The 17,615-nt window shown below is 38.0% G+C and overlaps 1 protein-coding gene across 4 annotated transcripts in view; it reads right to left on the bottom strand.

Annotated features, from left to right (window-relative positions):
• The window catches only part of TDP1 (tyrosyl-DNA phosphodiesterase 1), a 118,626-nt gene that overhangs the window by 88,337 nt on the left and 12,674 nt on the right, over positions 1-17,615 (bottom strand). For all 4 annotated transcript variants that reach the window (XM_048853971.2, XM_048853974.2, XM_048853972.2 and 1 more), the window contains exons 7-12: positions 14,917-15,009; positions 12,609-12,779; positions 11,595-11,673; positions 9,284-9,469; positions 7,186-7,234; positions 6,050-6,116 (exon numbers count right to left, since the gene is read on the bottom strand). In XM_048853971.2, the coding sequence (XP_048709928.1) occupies positions 6,050-6,116; positions 7,186-7,234; positions 9,284-9,469; positions 11,595-11,673; positions 12,609-12,779; positions 14,917-15,009 (645 nt within the window). The remainder of the gene's footprint in view (positions 1-6,049; positions 6,117-7,185; positions 7,235-9,283; positions 9,470-11,594; positions 11,674-12,608; positions 12,780-14,916; positions 15,010-17,615) is intronic.

Here is a 17,615-nt window from a genome sequence, read left to right as displayed (position 1 = left end):
TCCTACTCAAATTGAAGAAATTAAAGATGGAGAAGACTAAACAGCCCACATACCAAAGCATCATGAGCTCTTTGAACACATACTTTGCCAAGAATTAACATTCTGTGCTACAATATACTTCTAATACTTCACAGAAATCTTTATAGTGTCATGCATTTTGGAGTACAAGACTATCTTTCTGTTAGGGTCTATTGCAATAAGTCATCTCCTAGCTACCACTTTTAATTTTTGAAAAGTTTCTCTTAATAAGCAAAGGAGTACTAACCAAGTTAGTCTCTAAGGTGCCACAAGTACTCTTTCTTTTTGCGAATACAGACTAACATGGCTGCTACTCTGAAACCACTCTTAAGAAGGCAATTTTAATTCTACCCCATTCAGAAAAAGTAACTGGGTTTGCCACACATCTTATGTGTTTCACATTTCCACAATAACTATAGCTTACCTGACTAATGCATAGCCTCAAATGAAATCTGATCAACAGTCTGATACAAGTTTGTGCTCTTCTAGGTGTACCAAAAACAAAGACCAATGAGAATTCCTCCATCAGCTAAACACAAGGAAATGAACAAAGTCTTTAAGATGATATGCCAATCAGGCAAGATCATATTATAATAGGTAGCATTATTTCAAAATACACATCTTTGCTACAAAAAAGAGAAGAAAACGCTTATGTACTCCTTTGAATTACATGGTGATAACTCATTTGCAATTCTCATAACCACCTGCAGGGTTTCAAACATTGATGCTCTTTTATATATTTGTTGGATAAAACTTTGTTCCATTCAGAATTTATGATTTGGAAAACAAAATGAGAAGAAAGGGCAACCACCCAAACAAGGAATTGAAAGGACTTTATATGAAAAAACACACCAGTATATTTCATCTCTGCAAGTTAAATAGCCACTCCAGCCTCTCAGGTGTTTGGTACTAATGGGATGAAAGAAACAGGAGGCTGCTGCTTTGCATGTGATTCTATTCAGGGAGAGGGGAAGTTCAGCTAGCATAACACCATGGAGCTCCGCCATGCAAACTCTGCCCGCCCATGCATATGATTAGAGATTCATTTTCTTTAATATCAGCCCCCTGCAAATCCACAGAAATTAAGAATGATTAGCTACACAGATTTCTGCTTCAAGTTATTAACCAGCCCTACATGGGCTGGTGATCAGGCGCAAGCATGACCAGAGGAGCCTGACAGCAACACTGATATGAGAACAAGTAGTGCCTGGGAAATAACAGACATACTGCTCCTCTGAGGATGCCTCGAGGTATGTGAAACTTTGGTTATTGCAGGGTTAAAAGATCATACTACAGTTTACTATACAGGGAAGCAAACCTACTCTTTCCTCAATTCAACAGGCCTCAAGACAGTCTTCTACCTAATTTCATCCCATTCACTTTTTAATGTGGGAGGGAATGACCTAGTCCAACACTAAATACTAAGAAATATGATTAAATACCAGTCCACATGGGTTTATGGAAACCAGATCTTGTCAAACAAATGTGATTTAATTCTCTGATCATACAAGGTTGGCCGATAAAGGTAACTGCTGATGTAGTATACTACAGTAGTATACTACAGTAGACTTTTGTAATGCACTTGATGGAGTACTGCATGATATTCTGATTAAAGCACTAGCACTATACAGTATCAATAGTGCACACATTAAGCTGACAGAAAATAGCTAATGGGAAATCATCATCAAATGGAGATGTCCACTGGGATTCATAGGGACACTAGGCCTGACACTAATTCAACATTTTCATCAGTGATCTAGAACAGGAATCGGCAATGTTTGGCACACGGCCTGCCAGGGTAAGCTCCCTGGCAGGCTGGGCCGGTTTGTTTATCTGCCACATCCACAGGTTTGGCGGATTGCGGCTCCCACTGGCCGCGGTTCAGCGCTCCAGGCCAATGGGGGCTGCGGGAAGCAGCGTGGGCCAAGGGATGTGCTGGCCGTGGCTCCCCGCAGCTACCATTGGCCTGCGGCGGCAAACCGCAGCCACTGGGAGCCGCGACTGGCCAAACCTGCAGACGTGGCAGGTAAACTGGCCCAGCCCGCCAGGGGGCTTACCCTGGTGGGCCACATGCTAAACGTTGCCAATCCCTGATCTAGAAGTAAATATAAAGTTAATGCTGTTATAATTTGCAGATGGCAAAAATTGGCAAGAGCAATAAATAAGGAAGTTATCTCAACAATTTGGTAAGATTGGCTCATTCAAACAAAATTAGTTTTAGTACTGCCAAATGCAAAGTTTTATCTCTCTAGGAACAAGGAATGCAAGCCATACCTACATCATAGAGGGCTGTATCCTGGACAATGACTGAGAAAGATTTAGGGTAATAGTGGACGAGCAACTCAACAGGAGCTCCCAGTTCAATGTTGTGGCAAAGAGGGCTAATGCAATCCTTGGAAATATAAACAGGGAAGTAGTCAATAGGAACAAGGTGGTCATCTTACTGCAATATAGTTCTAGTATTCATATTTTTAAAAGGATGTTAAAAATTAGAGGATGCAGAACAGAGGCACAAATGATTTGATGGCTAGAGAAAATGTCTTACAGGAAGAGATTTAAAAAATTTGATGTGTTTAGTTTATCAAAAAGAAGACTGAGAGGTGATTTGATTATAAACCATAAGTACCTTTATGGGGAGAAAATGCCATGTATTAAAGGGCTCTTTAATCTAACAGAGAAAAACATAAGAATCAGTGACTAGATGCTGAATCATGACAAATTCCATTTAGAAATAAGGCATACATTTTTAACGGTGAAGATGATTAAGCACTGGAACAAACTACCACAGGAAATGGTGGATTCTCCATCTCTTGATCTCTTCAAATCAAAACTGGATGCCTTTCTGTAAAATTTGCTTTAGCCAAACCCAAGTTATTGGGCTCTATACAGAAGTAATTAGGTGAAATTTAATGGCCTGTGATATACAGGAGGTCAGACTAGAATGATCTAATAGTTCCATCTGGCCTTAAACTCTATGAATGTATCAAGTATAAAGCACAGAATTCCAGGATTTGAACTTCAAGTATTGGATGTAACAGAACATCTTGTGTTATTGTAAGGACAGACAATGGCATGAAGGGCACTCTAGTGAAGACCTTAAAGGTCTATCAATCTGGACAAAAATATAGCCCAGTGGTAAGAGAACATAGCAAGAAGAAAAGAATAAAAAAGAGAACACATTCTGTATCAAAGACTACCAGCCTTGGAACAAACTGTACTACTTTTACAATAGCACTGAAGCACCTGACACATGATTTGCCATGGTCAGAAAAGTGCAGCTATGATAAGTTGTGTACATCTCATTCTTCTAATAAGCATGTACTTTAAAGCTCATCTATTTAAATTCAGAACTGCATTACAGAGCTATGGATTCATTTTTGCTGTCAGAAGTTTGGAGGTATATACCACAATCTGCCACACGCTTTCAAAATATTGGGAGGTATTTCTAGCTCTTTGTGGGAGTACAAATAACCATTACACCAGTAAAGTATCTCAGAGTGCTTCCTTCTCTCTATTCCTTCTCCCTTCCTTTAGGATAGTACCCATTTATTTCTGCCAATTCCTCTGTTGTGTCTCCGAGTCTTAGTCCTACTTATTATAGTCAGTAAGATGAAATTAGCATATTGGAAGGATCTCCCTTACTTTCCCTCCCACCCCAAAGCCCCACATCACAGCAACCCTCCAGCAGCAGATTCCTCCATAACTCATCAGTATTGTTTCTCAGAATAAAGGGACAAAGGTTACATGATAGAGGACTACTAGAAACTCTGAGACCAAGGATAAACAAACAACTGATCGCTTCTGCACTGCATAAGTTGCCATGCAACGCTCCTCCAATTCTCAACAGGAGTCGCATCATAGACAGATTTCAGTGCAAAACCTGGGAAGGAGTCCTGGGGGCCAGGGAGTGTGTGAATGTCATTGTTCTAAAGACATTCTGATTAATGAAAAAGGAATATTCTTTAGTGGTCACAAGTAGCTTTGTATACTGCAAAGGCATAATCACTAATACATATAAGATCATGGGTATTTTTTGAGTATGTACAAACAAGGAGTTAATAGTATGTATTTAATCTTAACTTCAATTTCCCAGTTTTGAGCATTTAAATTCCTACACTAGATATTACTTTTAAAAAAATGTTAACTCATTTAAAGTAATTTCAGAATGAGCTTTTATTTGCAGTTGTCTTATCAAAATTCTAATAGAAGGTCTTAAAATGGAGCTGCACTGAAACATTTTCTGATGTATAAATAATAGCTGGTACAATCTGTCTGATCTAGACCTACTTATACATATTTTGGTCTCAGTCAGCTGAGAATACTTTTTCATTTGTTTGTTTCAGAATTCTAAAGAAAAACAAGTTAAATGCTTCTGGCTGTAGACAGAACGAAGTACATAAGCATCTGGAAAAGCGAACAACATCTGTGTCGCCATGTACAAAGAAGCAAGTACATTGCAGATGATATGCTCTACAATTTGTAAAGGAAGGGCCAACTGACATGGTACTTAAAATGCTGGTAGCTTGTCTACACTAAAACGCTCTAGGTTGCTCCTTCTAGTGTTAAGAAGTCTGAGAAATGTTACAAAATTTCCCTAGTGCAGATAAGGCTTGATTTTTAAATTGGTGTCCCTTTAAATTCTTGGAGATAGCACAGCATTCACATTAAAAAAAATTAGACAAATGAAGTAGTCATTGAAAGCAAGAGGCTTTTAAATCACTCAGTTACAACACATTGCAACAAACTGCAAATCTGGTGTAAGAGTTAAATGAAGAATGAATCCAATCTGACACAATTTTGCAATCAAAGGAATTGCATAGTTAAATCACTAAGAGGTGCTATGCAAAAATGGTAGTTTTCTTACTCCATATATTTGTGCCTTGTGTGTAGCCTGAGTAACATCTACCCACTATATACTGGCAAAAGTGATCACTACTTCCTCCTTACTCACTCCACTACTAACTATATTTGCTGTGCAGTGATATGGGAGCATCAGCTAGATTCTGCTCTGTTTCATGCATCAGACTTAAATCCATTCCAATTTCAGAATTAAAATACTGCTGAGGAGCCAAAAAGTTCCAGCTGAATTTCAAAACCCAGTTTGCCAAACATCAATTATTTTCATTTGTAAGTTAACAAATTTGTAACTGATAACATGGAATATCACAATGCCATTTTCAGACAAACATTTTAAGAAGTTTAATCAGCCTTGAAAGTTGCATTAATGCATTTTTCCCTATTTAAAACCATAAAGAATGTTATATCATAGTCTCTTACGATGCACATGGAATGTAGAAAAGAAATTACCAAGTTACCAGGTAGAAAACCAAGCTCCATTGGGCTGCAGAAAGACTTTAGGCCCCATTCCTTTTCACTTTTAAATGGAGTATTTGTACTGACAATAAATCTTTCCTAAAAGACTTCACCTGAAGTCCTGGCCCCAGTGAGATCAACAGTAAAACTCACACTGAGTGCAACAGGACCAGAATTTCACCCTTAGTATTTTAGAACAAATGAGGTCATAAACATTATATAAATAAATAAGGGTCTGGCTTGCACCATAGCTGCTGCACTGCAGTAACAAGATCTTCCTAACCCTGTTCGGACCAGCTTCAGTTGGAGCCAATAGCAGAAAACTCCTGCCCAGATCCTGAGGATATGGGGCTCAGGGCAAAATTGCAGTACAATCATATCATCGCTCCAGGTTGGAGAAGGAAGATTTAGACAACGTCTTAAATTTCAGTTTTAAAAGTAAAAATTTCTGGTGATTAGCTGATCTTTTATGAAATGTCCAGGATTCCATAATATCTATGAGTTCTTGTGACCAAGCATATACTGAATCTGTGTGGTAAGCAAAACACAGCTAGATTTGGAAGCAAAGAAATTGGTTAATGGAGTCTAAAATCCCACCAGGTATCTGACCAGTTTGCCTAAATTTGCATTCCACACCACAACGTATTACAACAATGTAAGTTTAACCATAATGTCTGTAAATCAATGCTGTAAAGGATCAAGAGACAATTTCACTTACTGGAAATAAGAGTGCAGCCAAAGTTGTTTCTGTGCAGTTTGTATACTGTATGGAAGAGAGCCACCAGCTCAAAAGAAAAGAAACAATGTTATCAACACTGGTATTTGAAAGACATTTTGAAAACAGTACAAAAACACATTCTCAGTAAATAATGAGGGGGTAGAGGAATACATTAGCTCCATTTGCATCTCAAAATGTTCTTTTGAAAAACAAATCAGAAGCCTCCTGTGATACTAAATGGTTTGTCTAGTCAGAAAGAAAAAATTTAAACACAGATCCCCAAACACGAAGTAACCAATTTACACCAGAAAATGAATTCAAAAATATCAGATTAATGATTCACAGTTCAGTCCCTTCTTAAGATACCTCTGTGGATATTTTTCCTTATTATGCCCAATGGAGCGCGTAGCCCATAATCAAGTCCACAGATAGATGAGCATTATTCACTTACACAAGAAACAGTGAACAATAAAGCTTCAGACAGATCAGTGACCATTTTATGAGGCAGCACTTTAGAACATGGGTATCACATGCTAGACATTGAGATAGGACATTTCTGAAAATGTGGTCTGTGCCCAACTTTGAAACATGCACACTGACTTCAGAAATATGGACCTGGGAAGAATGAACTTAACAACAACTGTAGAGCCTGGAATGTTAAAATATCACCTGAGCAACCACTACCACTCCTTGGATAAGTATTCCGTTACGTTCCATGTCTAAGCCCTAGCTGAACATGAATCACGCCTTCTACTATTCTTGCTTGCAAAACTCAGTGTAAAGAAGACTTTTGTATAACCACAAGTACATCCAAATCATTTAGTTTGTTGCCAGATCCCACATACCCCTAAGTCATAGTTGTGATCTGGAATAGTATTCTGTGTCTGACGTGCAAACTGGACTAATAGATTTGTAATTTACATGCCAATACATAGAAAGCTTTGCAGTGCTAGTGTCTGTGCTCCAAAAACAAATCAGAAGATGGCTGGCTGGCCAATAACCCAACAGTCTTCCCAACACAGCCAGCAGCTTGAGGCTCATTCAGAAGAAACACTGATCAATGAAACATTTACACATTATCTTACAATGCATTATCACAAAAACTTTAGAAATAATGTTTCTATTCATTTATTTACCAGGATATCCTTCCAAACTTTGCCTCACATTGTCCACAGTAGGGTAAATCTTTAAAAAAAAAAAAAAAAGTAATAATCAAACCAAGCTAATTGAAATAATGCAGTTCTACTAAAATATTACTAACTTTGAAATAAAGATATTAGGATCCTATTTTTTTAAACATTGAATATTCTGACAAGTCACATTCCTAACAAATAATGTGGAATAACAGGACACACTCCTCCAGGAAAGCAAGAAAAGACTGAACACAATACAGGAGTCTGAGAATTAAAAAAAAAAAAAAAGCTACAAACTAAATTTCATTGGAATTAAACTAACCAAAGTGGAAAATTAGTCATGAACCAGTAACAAACGTTCAACACTTACGCTATCAGTTATCTTATACTGCTGCTGGGTGAATATCCATGACATTCAGGGTTAAAAGGAGCAGAGACTCCAACAAACATATTCCAAGTAATGCCCCTGAGGTCATAGTGGGCTCTTCCCTGACTGATCAGTCTATTCTTAACTTCTAGTTTACAAGACTCTGTCCTTGCTCTTTTTTTCCTCTTTTACCTAAGATAATAGAGGAGTGCAAGTGACATGGATACTGCCACTTGAGGAGATACACAAAGAGGGGATTACAGGATGTGGAATGAAAACAGAACACCTTTCACATTTTGGGAACTACATTTTAGAAAACTTTGGTGATGTGAACTTAAAACAAAATTGATGTTTCTGGGATTTCATCAGTTTCCAAAATAGAAAACATAATGCAGCTGTGGGAAGAAAATACCATCTTCTAGATTTTAAATGTAAAAAAACTCTCTCCACTTGTGGTCAAAGATTTCAGAGCACTTTGAGGGACTAGATATGTTACCTTGGTGTTTCAGGCCACATACATTTTCCCTAGTTAGGGTATATCTACACTTAAAATGCTACAGTAATACAGCTACAGTGCTTCAGTGTATATGCTCACCGCAACGACAGGAGGGGTTCTCCTGCCACTGTAGATAATCCACCTCCCTGAGAGATGGTCAACCAAAGAATTCATCGGTTAACCTAGCACCGTCTACTCCAGGGGGTTAGGTCAGCACTGCTATGTCCCTCAATAGTGTGGCTTTTTCACACCCTTGAGAGATGTAGTGATGCCAATGTAAGTTTTCAGTGTAAACCAGCCCTATATTTTCCTTGCAATTTCAAAAGAAAATTATTCTTCCCCTTTTCTTCCCAAAACCTATTATGTTATGTTGCTGTTCGAGAATGACCGTTACATCCTACTCCAGTGGAAGATGTATTTTAGCGATGGCCAACTCTCATATATAGCAGTTTGCAAAATGATCTTTCTACAATTCCATAACTCAATTTCTCCCCTCCCTTTGACTGTGAAAACCCAGGTGGTCACAGTGCTGTTCACAAAATCCTATAGTAGAGCTAAAATAGCTACATTAATCCTTTTCTTAAAAATGTTAAAATTAGTTTTTCCACTGGGATAGAGAAAATGTGGCACAGTACACAGATGTGGTTATATACTACTCGAGGTAACTCCAGGGGGCTAGTTTTGCTCAAGTTACCTTGACAAAAAAGGATAGAATTGTGAAATAATTATGAAAGGGAGAAAAATACAAAAAGCTATACCAAAAATCTAGTTCTACCGAAAGTTATCATCTCTACCGGTTGCAGACAGAAAATAACTGCATATTTTCTGCCAATTCATCCCCTTTACTATTGAGTGAAATCAGAGAGAATAAATCTTAATTCTCATCTGCCGATATTCCACCAATGTCTCATGCCTGATTTAAGAAACACTGGAGAATTGTCCTGTAAGTTGAAGCCGGAAACAAACGGATTCTAAGGCTTACTTTAAGTATAGCTCTAGGATTTTGTACATCACGTGGGTACAGTTAATATTTTATTCTTTTATCATTAAATAACTAGAAAAAATTCTTCCACTTTGGCAATTTTAAGTAAAAAATCCTGGATAATTTTTTTCAGAAGTTATGGCAAACTGATATTGACAACGAGACTTGTCTGTGTTATCCTATTCTGAACACTGGAAAAAATAAGTCGGTAAACATTAAATAAAAAATACCAACCACCACCACCTAGAAAACATACCAAATGAATAGGAATGTCAGGTTTTGCTAGAGTCTTCACAGTACCACCTAGCGTAATCAGGCTCTCTTGAAATTCTGAGCACAACCATTTGGACTGGTCCGCTCCCATTGATCCAATACTTGAAAACTGTCCTATCACCGGCCAAGATTCTTGTGCTGGTATTGGTGATGTATACTCTTTCAAAAGCTATTTGGGAAAATAAAAACGTTTTGTTAGACTTCAATGTGTCAAACTACGTAACAAAAAAATGTATAGCCAGGTTTCAGTATTTAAGATCTTGTTTGATGCTCTCTATAATTAAGCACTTCATTTGCCACTAATAAAAAAGTTGGATTATCTATTCAAGAGTCCAATATAAAACACTACTCAACTTTAAAAAAAAATTCAAAACCATGATGCTCTTTTCCATGGGGAAAAGAGATTACAAAATAGTTTTGTTCAAATGAACTGAAACTGCCAGAATCCTTAGATTCTTCTGATAATCCCAGCCTCCATGTTTCAGGAAGTTAGTCACGTAAGTCTTTTGAAATGTGATGGATATCGGGCACCTAACTCCCTTAGCCTCCTTTGAAAATTCCCAGCCTCAGATGCCCAGGAGAGAGTGAAAGTGATACCGAGAGAAAGTGTATTGGGGGGTGAGGGCTGGATTGGGGGGAGGGGCGGGCGGGCACAGAAAATTTCCTCTTCAAAATTCTAAAATATTCTCACTGAAAGGATAATTAGGAAAATACACAAAACCAAAGTTGACAAGGCCGTAAATGCCAATTAAATTATCTGAGAAAAGGACAGACACCACCTTCATGATGAGAGCTGCATTATACTATAAAAGGTGAGTTTTTCATCCCAACCATAAAATAAATATACATATTCAAACATTTACTTTACAAGGGGATCTAACCTTTATAATTTCCTTGTCCAGTGAAAGGTTGAAAGCTATCTGCAGTCTCTGACTTTCCATTATGTCATAATGAGGGAGCATGTAGCTCAGATTTCAACGGGCGGTCAAAGAGTGGATACTTCTTTGAGTGGAAAATGAATGAGACAAAATGACACATTTAACAGGTCACTGACATTTGTGAAAGATGGTGTTAGAATTTCTTGACCATGACAGGTAAAAAGTTTGGCAGAGCATGAAATTACCACATGCCAAAGAGGTGTTAGGTCAGGGATCAGCAACCTTTGGCATGTGGCCCGAAATCCGTTGGTGGGATGGGACTATTTGTTTACCTGCAGCATCCATAGGTTCGGCTGATTGCAGGTCCCATTGGCCGCGGTTCACCGTTCCAGGCCAATGGGGGCTGCGGGAAGCGGCGTGGGCCAAGGGATGTGTTTGCCGCCACTTCCTGCAGCCCCCATTGGCCTGGAATGGTGAACCACGGCCAGTAGGAGCTGCCATCAGCCAAACCTGCGGACCCTGCAGACAAACAAACCATCCCATCAGCAGATTTCCCTGACGGGCCACGTGCCAAAGGTTGCCAATCCCTGTGTTAGGTATAGTGTGCCTTCTCAACTTTGGAAACGTGCATATAACAGATAACATGAGGTATCTTCTTACAATTCTGAATAAATCTCTACAAAACCATAAAAAAATAGAGTATTTTTACAGTAATCCCTAGTGGAAAGATATTCTATAGTAAAATATGTAATATTGTATGAAACTTTCTGAATGTGGCTTAACTGACTATTTACTAAGTGATGTAGAAAATTCAGTTATTCCCTAACCTTAACCAGTTATAGCAAGCCAAAAATTGAAGACAACTTGAATATGCTTATTTTGTTCCATCATATTTGCTGGCCAACCTCCTGCATTTTCAATTCCTTATCAATGTAGTCACACTTGAAAAATATACAGTACTTTTTTTCCAGGTCATTTAGAGCCAATCTAATAGTGACTATGGCAGCAATTTAAATATTAACATTGAATGATCCTATCCGTAGGTCAGTTTGTACTGAATTTGACTTTTCCTTCTGTCATGCCTACTGACAACTTCTGCTATGCGCCTACTCAGGTAAGTACTCCTCTTCCACTAAAATGGCTTCTGATCTGCTATTTACTGACATATGTAACAAGTCTGGCATCATGATATATCGAGTCCATAATCTATGGTTTTCCCCACTTCCTTTAGAAAATGTCATTCTGACAGCCATATATGTTGGAAAAAAGGAGTTAAGTAGCTTACAGTTAACATTAGAAAACTGTAATGAAGAGATGGAAAGACTAAAAATAACCAAAAGAAGTCAGCACAAAAGTTATTTATGAAAAGAGAAGGAAAATAAAAAAAGAAGAGAAAAAAGTGAACAATTCCAATACCTTTCTAAGTCTAAAGTGACCCCATTTTTCTTTTTGGTTGCCTTGGTATCGTCCCGGGGTTGATCCAAGCAGATATACTCTTAAAAAAATTAAATATATGTTAGTTTATTTAGGATTTGGAGTATTATGAACCAAAAAAAAAAAAAAAGAGAAAAACAAGTCAGGGGACATAAGGCATTCAAGCAAACTAGCATCCAGAATTGCCAGGTGAGGAACAGAAAGTGGAAGACAGAGTACTTTATTTTATAGACAAAGCCATCATCTTCCATTTAGCATGTAAATCTCAATCTGAATCTAAAAAACTGCACATTAGAGAGAAATTTACATGGACAATTTCCATTTACAAGATTCAACACGGATTTCAATTTAAGTAACTTTATCAGCATGGCCTGATACATTAGCACTGTCAAAATACAGTGTACATAAATACAACAGAAATAATAATACAAACAGAGTAGCTGGATTGTATTCAGTGTATTTTGTTACACAATAGTCCATTACTGATTGCTAGCCTGATAGCAAATGCCAGCCTCTCCATACTGTCTCTTTCCTTTCTCCCAAAGTTATACACAGATTTATTCTTTGCTTTTTAGCAGAGTGTTTTTTACTATTGCTAATAGAAAATCCTTTTCTAATTTTTTTTGTACAGAAAAGGTTTCTCTCTCCACTAAAGTTGGGTTCTCAGCATTTCCAGCATAGTTTACAGAGGGTCTTCCAGCTTCCTCTTCCCTGCCCCTACCCCAGTTGGTGGTTACAAACTCTACATTTAAATAAACTATTTTTAATTTAGTTCTGGGGTCCAGTGACTTATCCTAAATTTACTATAAAAAGCCAGGGAACTTTGCACCCCTTAACATACATTAACTGACAATATTAAATTGCAATTCTTAAAATCAATATATCAGAAATCTCTTAAATAAAACACTCCCAACTCTGTATAACCTACGTTGTGCTCTTAAGAGGCTAGGCACTCAAAGGTATCCACATTAAAAGGTAGCCTGAGATGATACATACCTTGTCTCTGAAAGGTCATGCTCTTGGATGATGTCAGCCCATTCCTTGAGAGTAGGGGAATTATAAGTCATCAGATAGAGTATTAGGTCAGACTTAAAATTGGTTACAGATTCACCAGCAGAACCAGTGGTTCCATGCGGCAGCCTTGGATATAGGGGGCTTAGCCATATTCTAAAAAAGTAGGAAAGAAACACTAAGGCACTATATTTATTCACTTATATATATATAATGCAATATATGATATTCTAAGAAAAGTAGATCGAGCAGTCCAGTCAGAATCCCAGATAGAAACAGTTTAATTATGTGATGATTCTAGTCACTTTATTAATTACTAATAAAATGACTGGCTTAATCAATTTGTCAAGCATGCACAGTAATCTCAGCTCACTCTTCAGATATAAATGGAAGGTTAATTAAGAACACAATTTATTATTCTGTCAAAATAGAATGGCAAATGTATTATCTATTATAAATTTCTTGGAACACTAGACTGCAATTACGCTCACTGGGTCACAGACTGTGCACCACTTTGACTATTTATCCCCATCCCATAAATCTAGTGCTATATACAAATGTTAAATAAATAATAGTCTGAATCTCAGTGTTTGGACTGACTAGTAATACTTGTATCCAGAACTGTCACTATAAATTGAAAATTACACTCCTGCAAAATAGATTTATCCACCAATTCATGAAATGACAAACAGTTAAATGAACCAAAGCTAGAGGGCCTGAAAGGTCTTTATGCTTTGAAGGAAGGGAACAATCATTTGTCACTCCAAAACTTCTTTCAGCACAGAAATGGGGACATAAGAAAAAGGAGTGAGTCAGTCACCTCCCCAAACTCTTTCTACTATGGAGAAGGGTGTGGATCTGCCACCATCCTCCTTCAAAGTAAGTCAGTGGTGTCCTCTTCAGAAGATTAGGGTTCTAGATGGCAGAAACAATGGTCTCCTATGAGCCTCCTCACAACCCTAGATCTCCTGTTCAGGGTTCTCCAAAGCCTTATTAAGGAGGATGGAGAGTTTTTTTCCTGAGAGTACTAGAAGAACAGGCAACTTTTGGAAACTAATTATGCAGAAAGAAGCTATATGGAGAGGATTTCTAGGGTATGCTGTTTAGCGAAGTTCCCAATACTAACATTTTATTGCCAAATGCAGTGTGGTAGCCATGTTGGACCCAGGACATTAGAGAGACAAGGTGGGTGAGGTAATATCTTTTACTGGACCAACTTCTGTTGGTGAGACACTAAGGGTACGTCTTCACTACCTGCCGGCTCAGCGGGTAGTGATCGATCTATTGGGGAGCGATTTATCATGTCTCATCTAGACGTGATAAATCGATCCCGAATTGATGCCTGTACTCCACCTCAGGAGGAGTAAGCGGAGTGGATGGGGGAGCTGCCGTGGTCAACTCACCACCGTGAGGATGGCCAGGTAACTCGAACTAAGATACTTCGACTTCAGCTACGTGAATAGCTGCCTTAAAACCTCATTTAGGTATCTAACAAGCGAAGTGACTATCACATGCACTAAACTGGTGCATCCCCATTGACTTCCATGAAAGATGCAGTTGCTCTGTTCATTCTGAAAACAGGGAAGTGTATTTAGATGTCTAGATATGGATTGAGGCGTATAAACATAGGCAGCCAAGTTTAAAAAAAGAAAAAAAAATTCTTGGCATACTGTATGTTCTTTCTTGTAAGCTGACCAAATTAGATCTTGAAACAACTGAGATACAATTAAACATTCCATGATACCATTTTTAGAGCGTCTCTTTTCAGAATAAAGCTATACTTTGTGGTTGCTTCCAGATGACTGATTAATAATAGCTGTATTTCCTTAAGACTTAGATGAGGCTTTAGGTTACTAACTTTAAATTTAAAAAAAAATTTAAAATTTTTACCATAGTTTTTCAAATCCCTCCATATATGAAAGTCAGCCTGTGTTTTTCTATCCTCATGAATTATCACCAATAAAAAGAGAGCGAGAGTCCAAATCTTATCCCCAGTCATGTGTCCATTGTGATTGCACAAGTAAACCCAGTTTCTCCTGACATGGCATTGCAGAGCCACAGTAGTTAGTAAAAGTAAGACAACATCCCACCACCACCAAACTACACATGAACACCTATCAGGCCTTATTTATTAAACGTGGAGAGGGAAAAAAAGTCCATTCCTCATCTTCATTTTTCAGGTCATCTTCAACACACATTACAGCATGAGACATGGAGCCTCCCTATTTAACAACTGTTAGGTAGCAAAGCCTCTACTATAACAAAAAAAAAAAAAAACAAAACAGTTGCTTACCCCTGAGTTTTCTGGTCCCAATCAGCATCAATAAGATTGGATGTGTGTATCACAACTCGAAGACCTTCTTCATATAACAACAACATCATTTTCCTTAGAAATAAATGCACAAAATTCATGAAGTACCATAGTAAGAAAATATAGAGCACAATAAAAATTCAAAAGATTGCTCTATTAAACCCCATTCCTCTCAAATCATTTGGATAATTAACTGCACTATGAAGGACTGGAGCCTTTGTAAGGTCTAGGCAGCCTGATTCCTGAGCCTGTGCGGAGCTCAGGTCATATAATGACCTGGAACCAAAATATATATAAATAAAGACCTGGATCTTGCAAAGTGAGAGTCAGCGCGCGCACACACACACCCCTGCAGTGCAAACCGAGTTTACAATGGACTTCCATCTCTTCCTTAGCATAGTATCATGTAGTCTCTTAACCATTACAGAATATAACTCTAAACTCACGTGGCTGATACCATCTTCAGAAATTTTGCTTTAATCTTTGAACATTAGTGTTCAGCAAACTGGGATTGAAATACCCACTATTGAAAATAGATATTGTAGTTTCACTTGAGCTTATGACATAGTTAAGGCAAAGTAGTTAGGGATCTCAACATAATGTAGTTTTTGGAAACTCATACATCAAATTCTTTATCCAGTGTGGCTAGACTATAAAATAAGTATTTTTACATTACAGTTTGTGTCAAAGTCAGCCTAACTTCAGTACCCGAAAAGATAATGGAGCAAATAATTAAGAATTCAATTTGCAAACACCTAGAAGAGAATAAGATAACAGTCAGCATGGATTTGTCAAGAACAAATTGTGTCAAACCAACCTAATAGTTTTCTTTGACAAGGTAACAAGCCTTGTGGATAGGGGGAAGTGGTAGATGTGGTATATCTTGACTTTAGTATAGCTTGTGCTATTATCTTGCATGACCTTCTCATAAACAAACTAAGGAAATACAACCTAGATAGAGCTACACTTACAACATTTGCAGACGATACCAAGCTGGGAGGGTTGCAAGTGCTATGGAGAACAGGATTAAAATTCAAAATCATCTGGACAAACAGGATAAATGGTCTGAAGGACAAATGTAAAGTACTCCACTTAGGAAGGAACAATCAGTTGCACACATACAAAACGGGAAATGACTGCCTAGGAAGAAGCACTGCAAGAAAGGGATTTGGGGTCACAGTGGATCACAAGCAAAATATGAGTCCACAGTGTAACACTGTTGCAAAAAAAGCAAACATCATTCCGGGATATATTAGCAGGAGTGTTGTAAGCAAGACACGAGAAGTAATTCTTCCACTCTACTCTGCGCTGATTAGGCCTCAACTGAATTTTTGTGTCCAGTTCTGGACACCACATTTCAGGCAAGAAGCCGACAAATTGGAGAAAGTCCAGAGAAGAGCAACAAAAATGATTAAAGATCTAGAAAACATGACCTATGAGGGAAGATTGAAAAAAACTGGGTTTGTTTAGTCTGGAGAGGAGAAGACTGGGAGGGGACATGATAACAGTTTTCAAGTACATAAAAGGTTGCTACAAAGAGGAGAGAGAAAAATTGTTCTCCTTAATCTCTGAGGATAAAACAAAAAGCAATGTGGTTAAATTGCAGCAAGGGCAGTTTAGGTTGGACATTAGGAAAAACTTCCTGTCAGGGTGGTTAAGCTCTGAAATAAATTGCCCAGGGAGGTTGTGGAATCTCCATCATTGGAGATTTTTAAGAGAAGGTTAGACAAACACCTGTCAGGGATGGTCTAAATAATAATCATGCCACAAGTGCAGGGGGATGGACTAGATGACCTCTCAAGGTCCCTTCCAGTCCTACAATTCCATGAAAGGATAATCTTTATAAGAATGATCAAGTTAAAGTTAACAGTGGCTGTCAAAAATACTCTTCCAGCAGCCTCTAAAACACAGTGGTTGACTCTGTGCAGCCTGAAGCCACAAAAGCAAACCAACAGAAACATACAAAGGAAAGGTACACCCGTGTTACAGTCTTCTCTGCATGTCTTGGAATGAGAAGGGTTTTATGATGTTCCAAGGTCTGCGATTAAAATATTTTCAGTTGCTGGGCCCACTGGAGACCGCAAAGCTTCATCTGCAATGGCCTGGGTCTTTTGGGTAATGCACTTCTGAAAGGCAGTCAGAGGATGCACCTTTTCAAAACATTAGGGTCGAATAGAACTATAACATTTAATATGATCATTTAAAACAACTCAAAATACATTGTGGGGAACAAAATAAAATGCAGCATACAGAGAATACTTTAATGAAGCTGGGATGTTCATGCTATGCTATACAATGTTATTCATGCCATTTAATTAATTATAGACAAAAACATTTGAAGGCTTTTTTTTTTTTTAAAAAGGATGAAAGTGGAGTGCCAGCTGTGCTTAACCTTAACAATAGAACTGCTTTCTGTTTAAATAAACAATTAACAATGTGAAGAATAACCACTCATTCCTGCAGCCTAACTTCTTCGACTCAGGAACAGACAACAGCCTGTCTCTTCCAGAGAGAGAAACTGACTGGAACAGTATGACTCTTCTTGTTTGTTACAAGTACTGATTTCTTTTCCCCCCCTCTCTTGCATTCCCCTCCCTAAATAAACAAGATGAAGGTCAGCTGCAGGCATATTCATGAGAAAGTTCATTTAAGATGCTCATCCTTTCAAACCCACTTTTTAC

The sequence above is a fragment of the Caretta caretta genome, chromosome 6 (genome assembly GCF_965140235.1).
Source record: "Caretta caretta isolate rCarCar2 chromosome 6, rCarCar1.hap1, whole genome shotgun sequence".
Lineage (NCBI taxonomy): Eukaryota > Metazoa > Chordata > Testudines > Cheloniidae > Caretta > Caretta caretta.
Note: the sequence above shows the minus strand (reverse complement) of the source record. Positions and strands in the feature narration are given on the sequence as shown.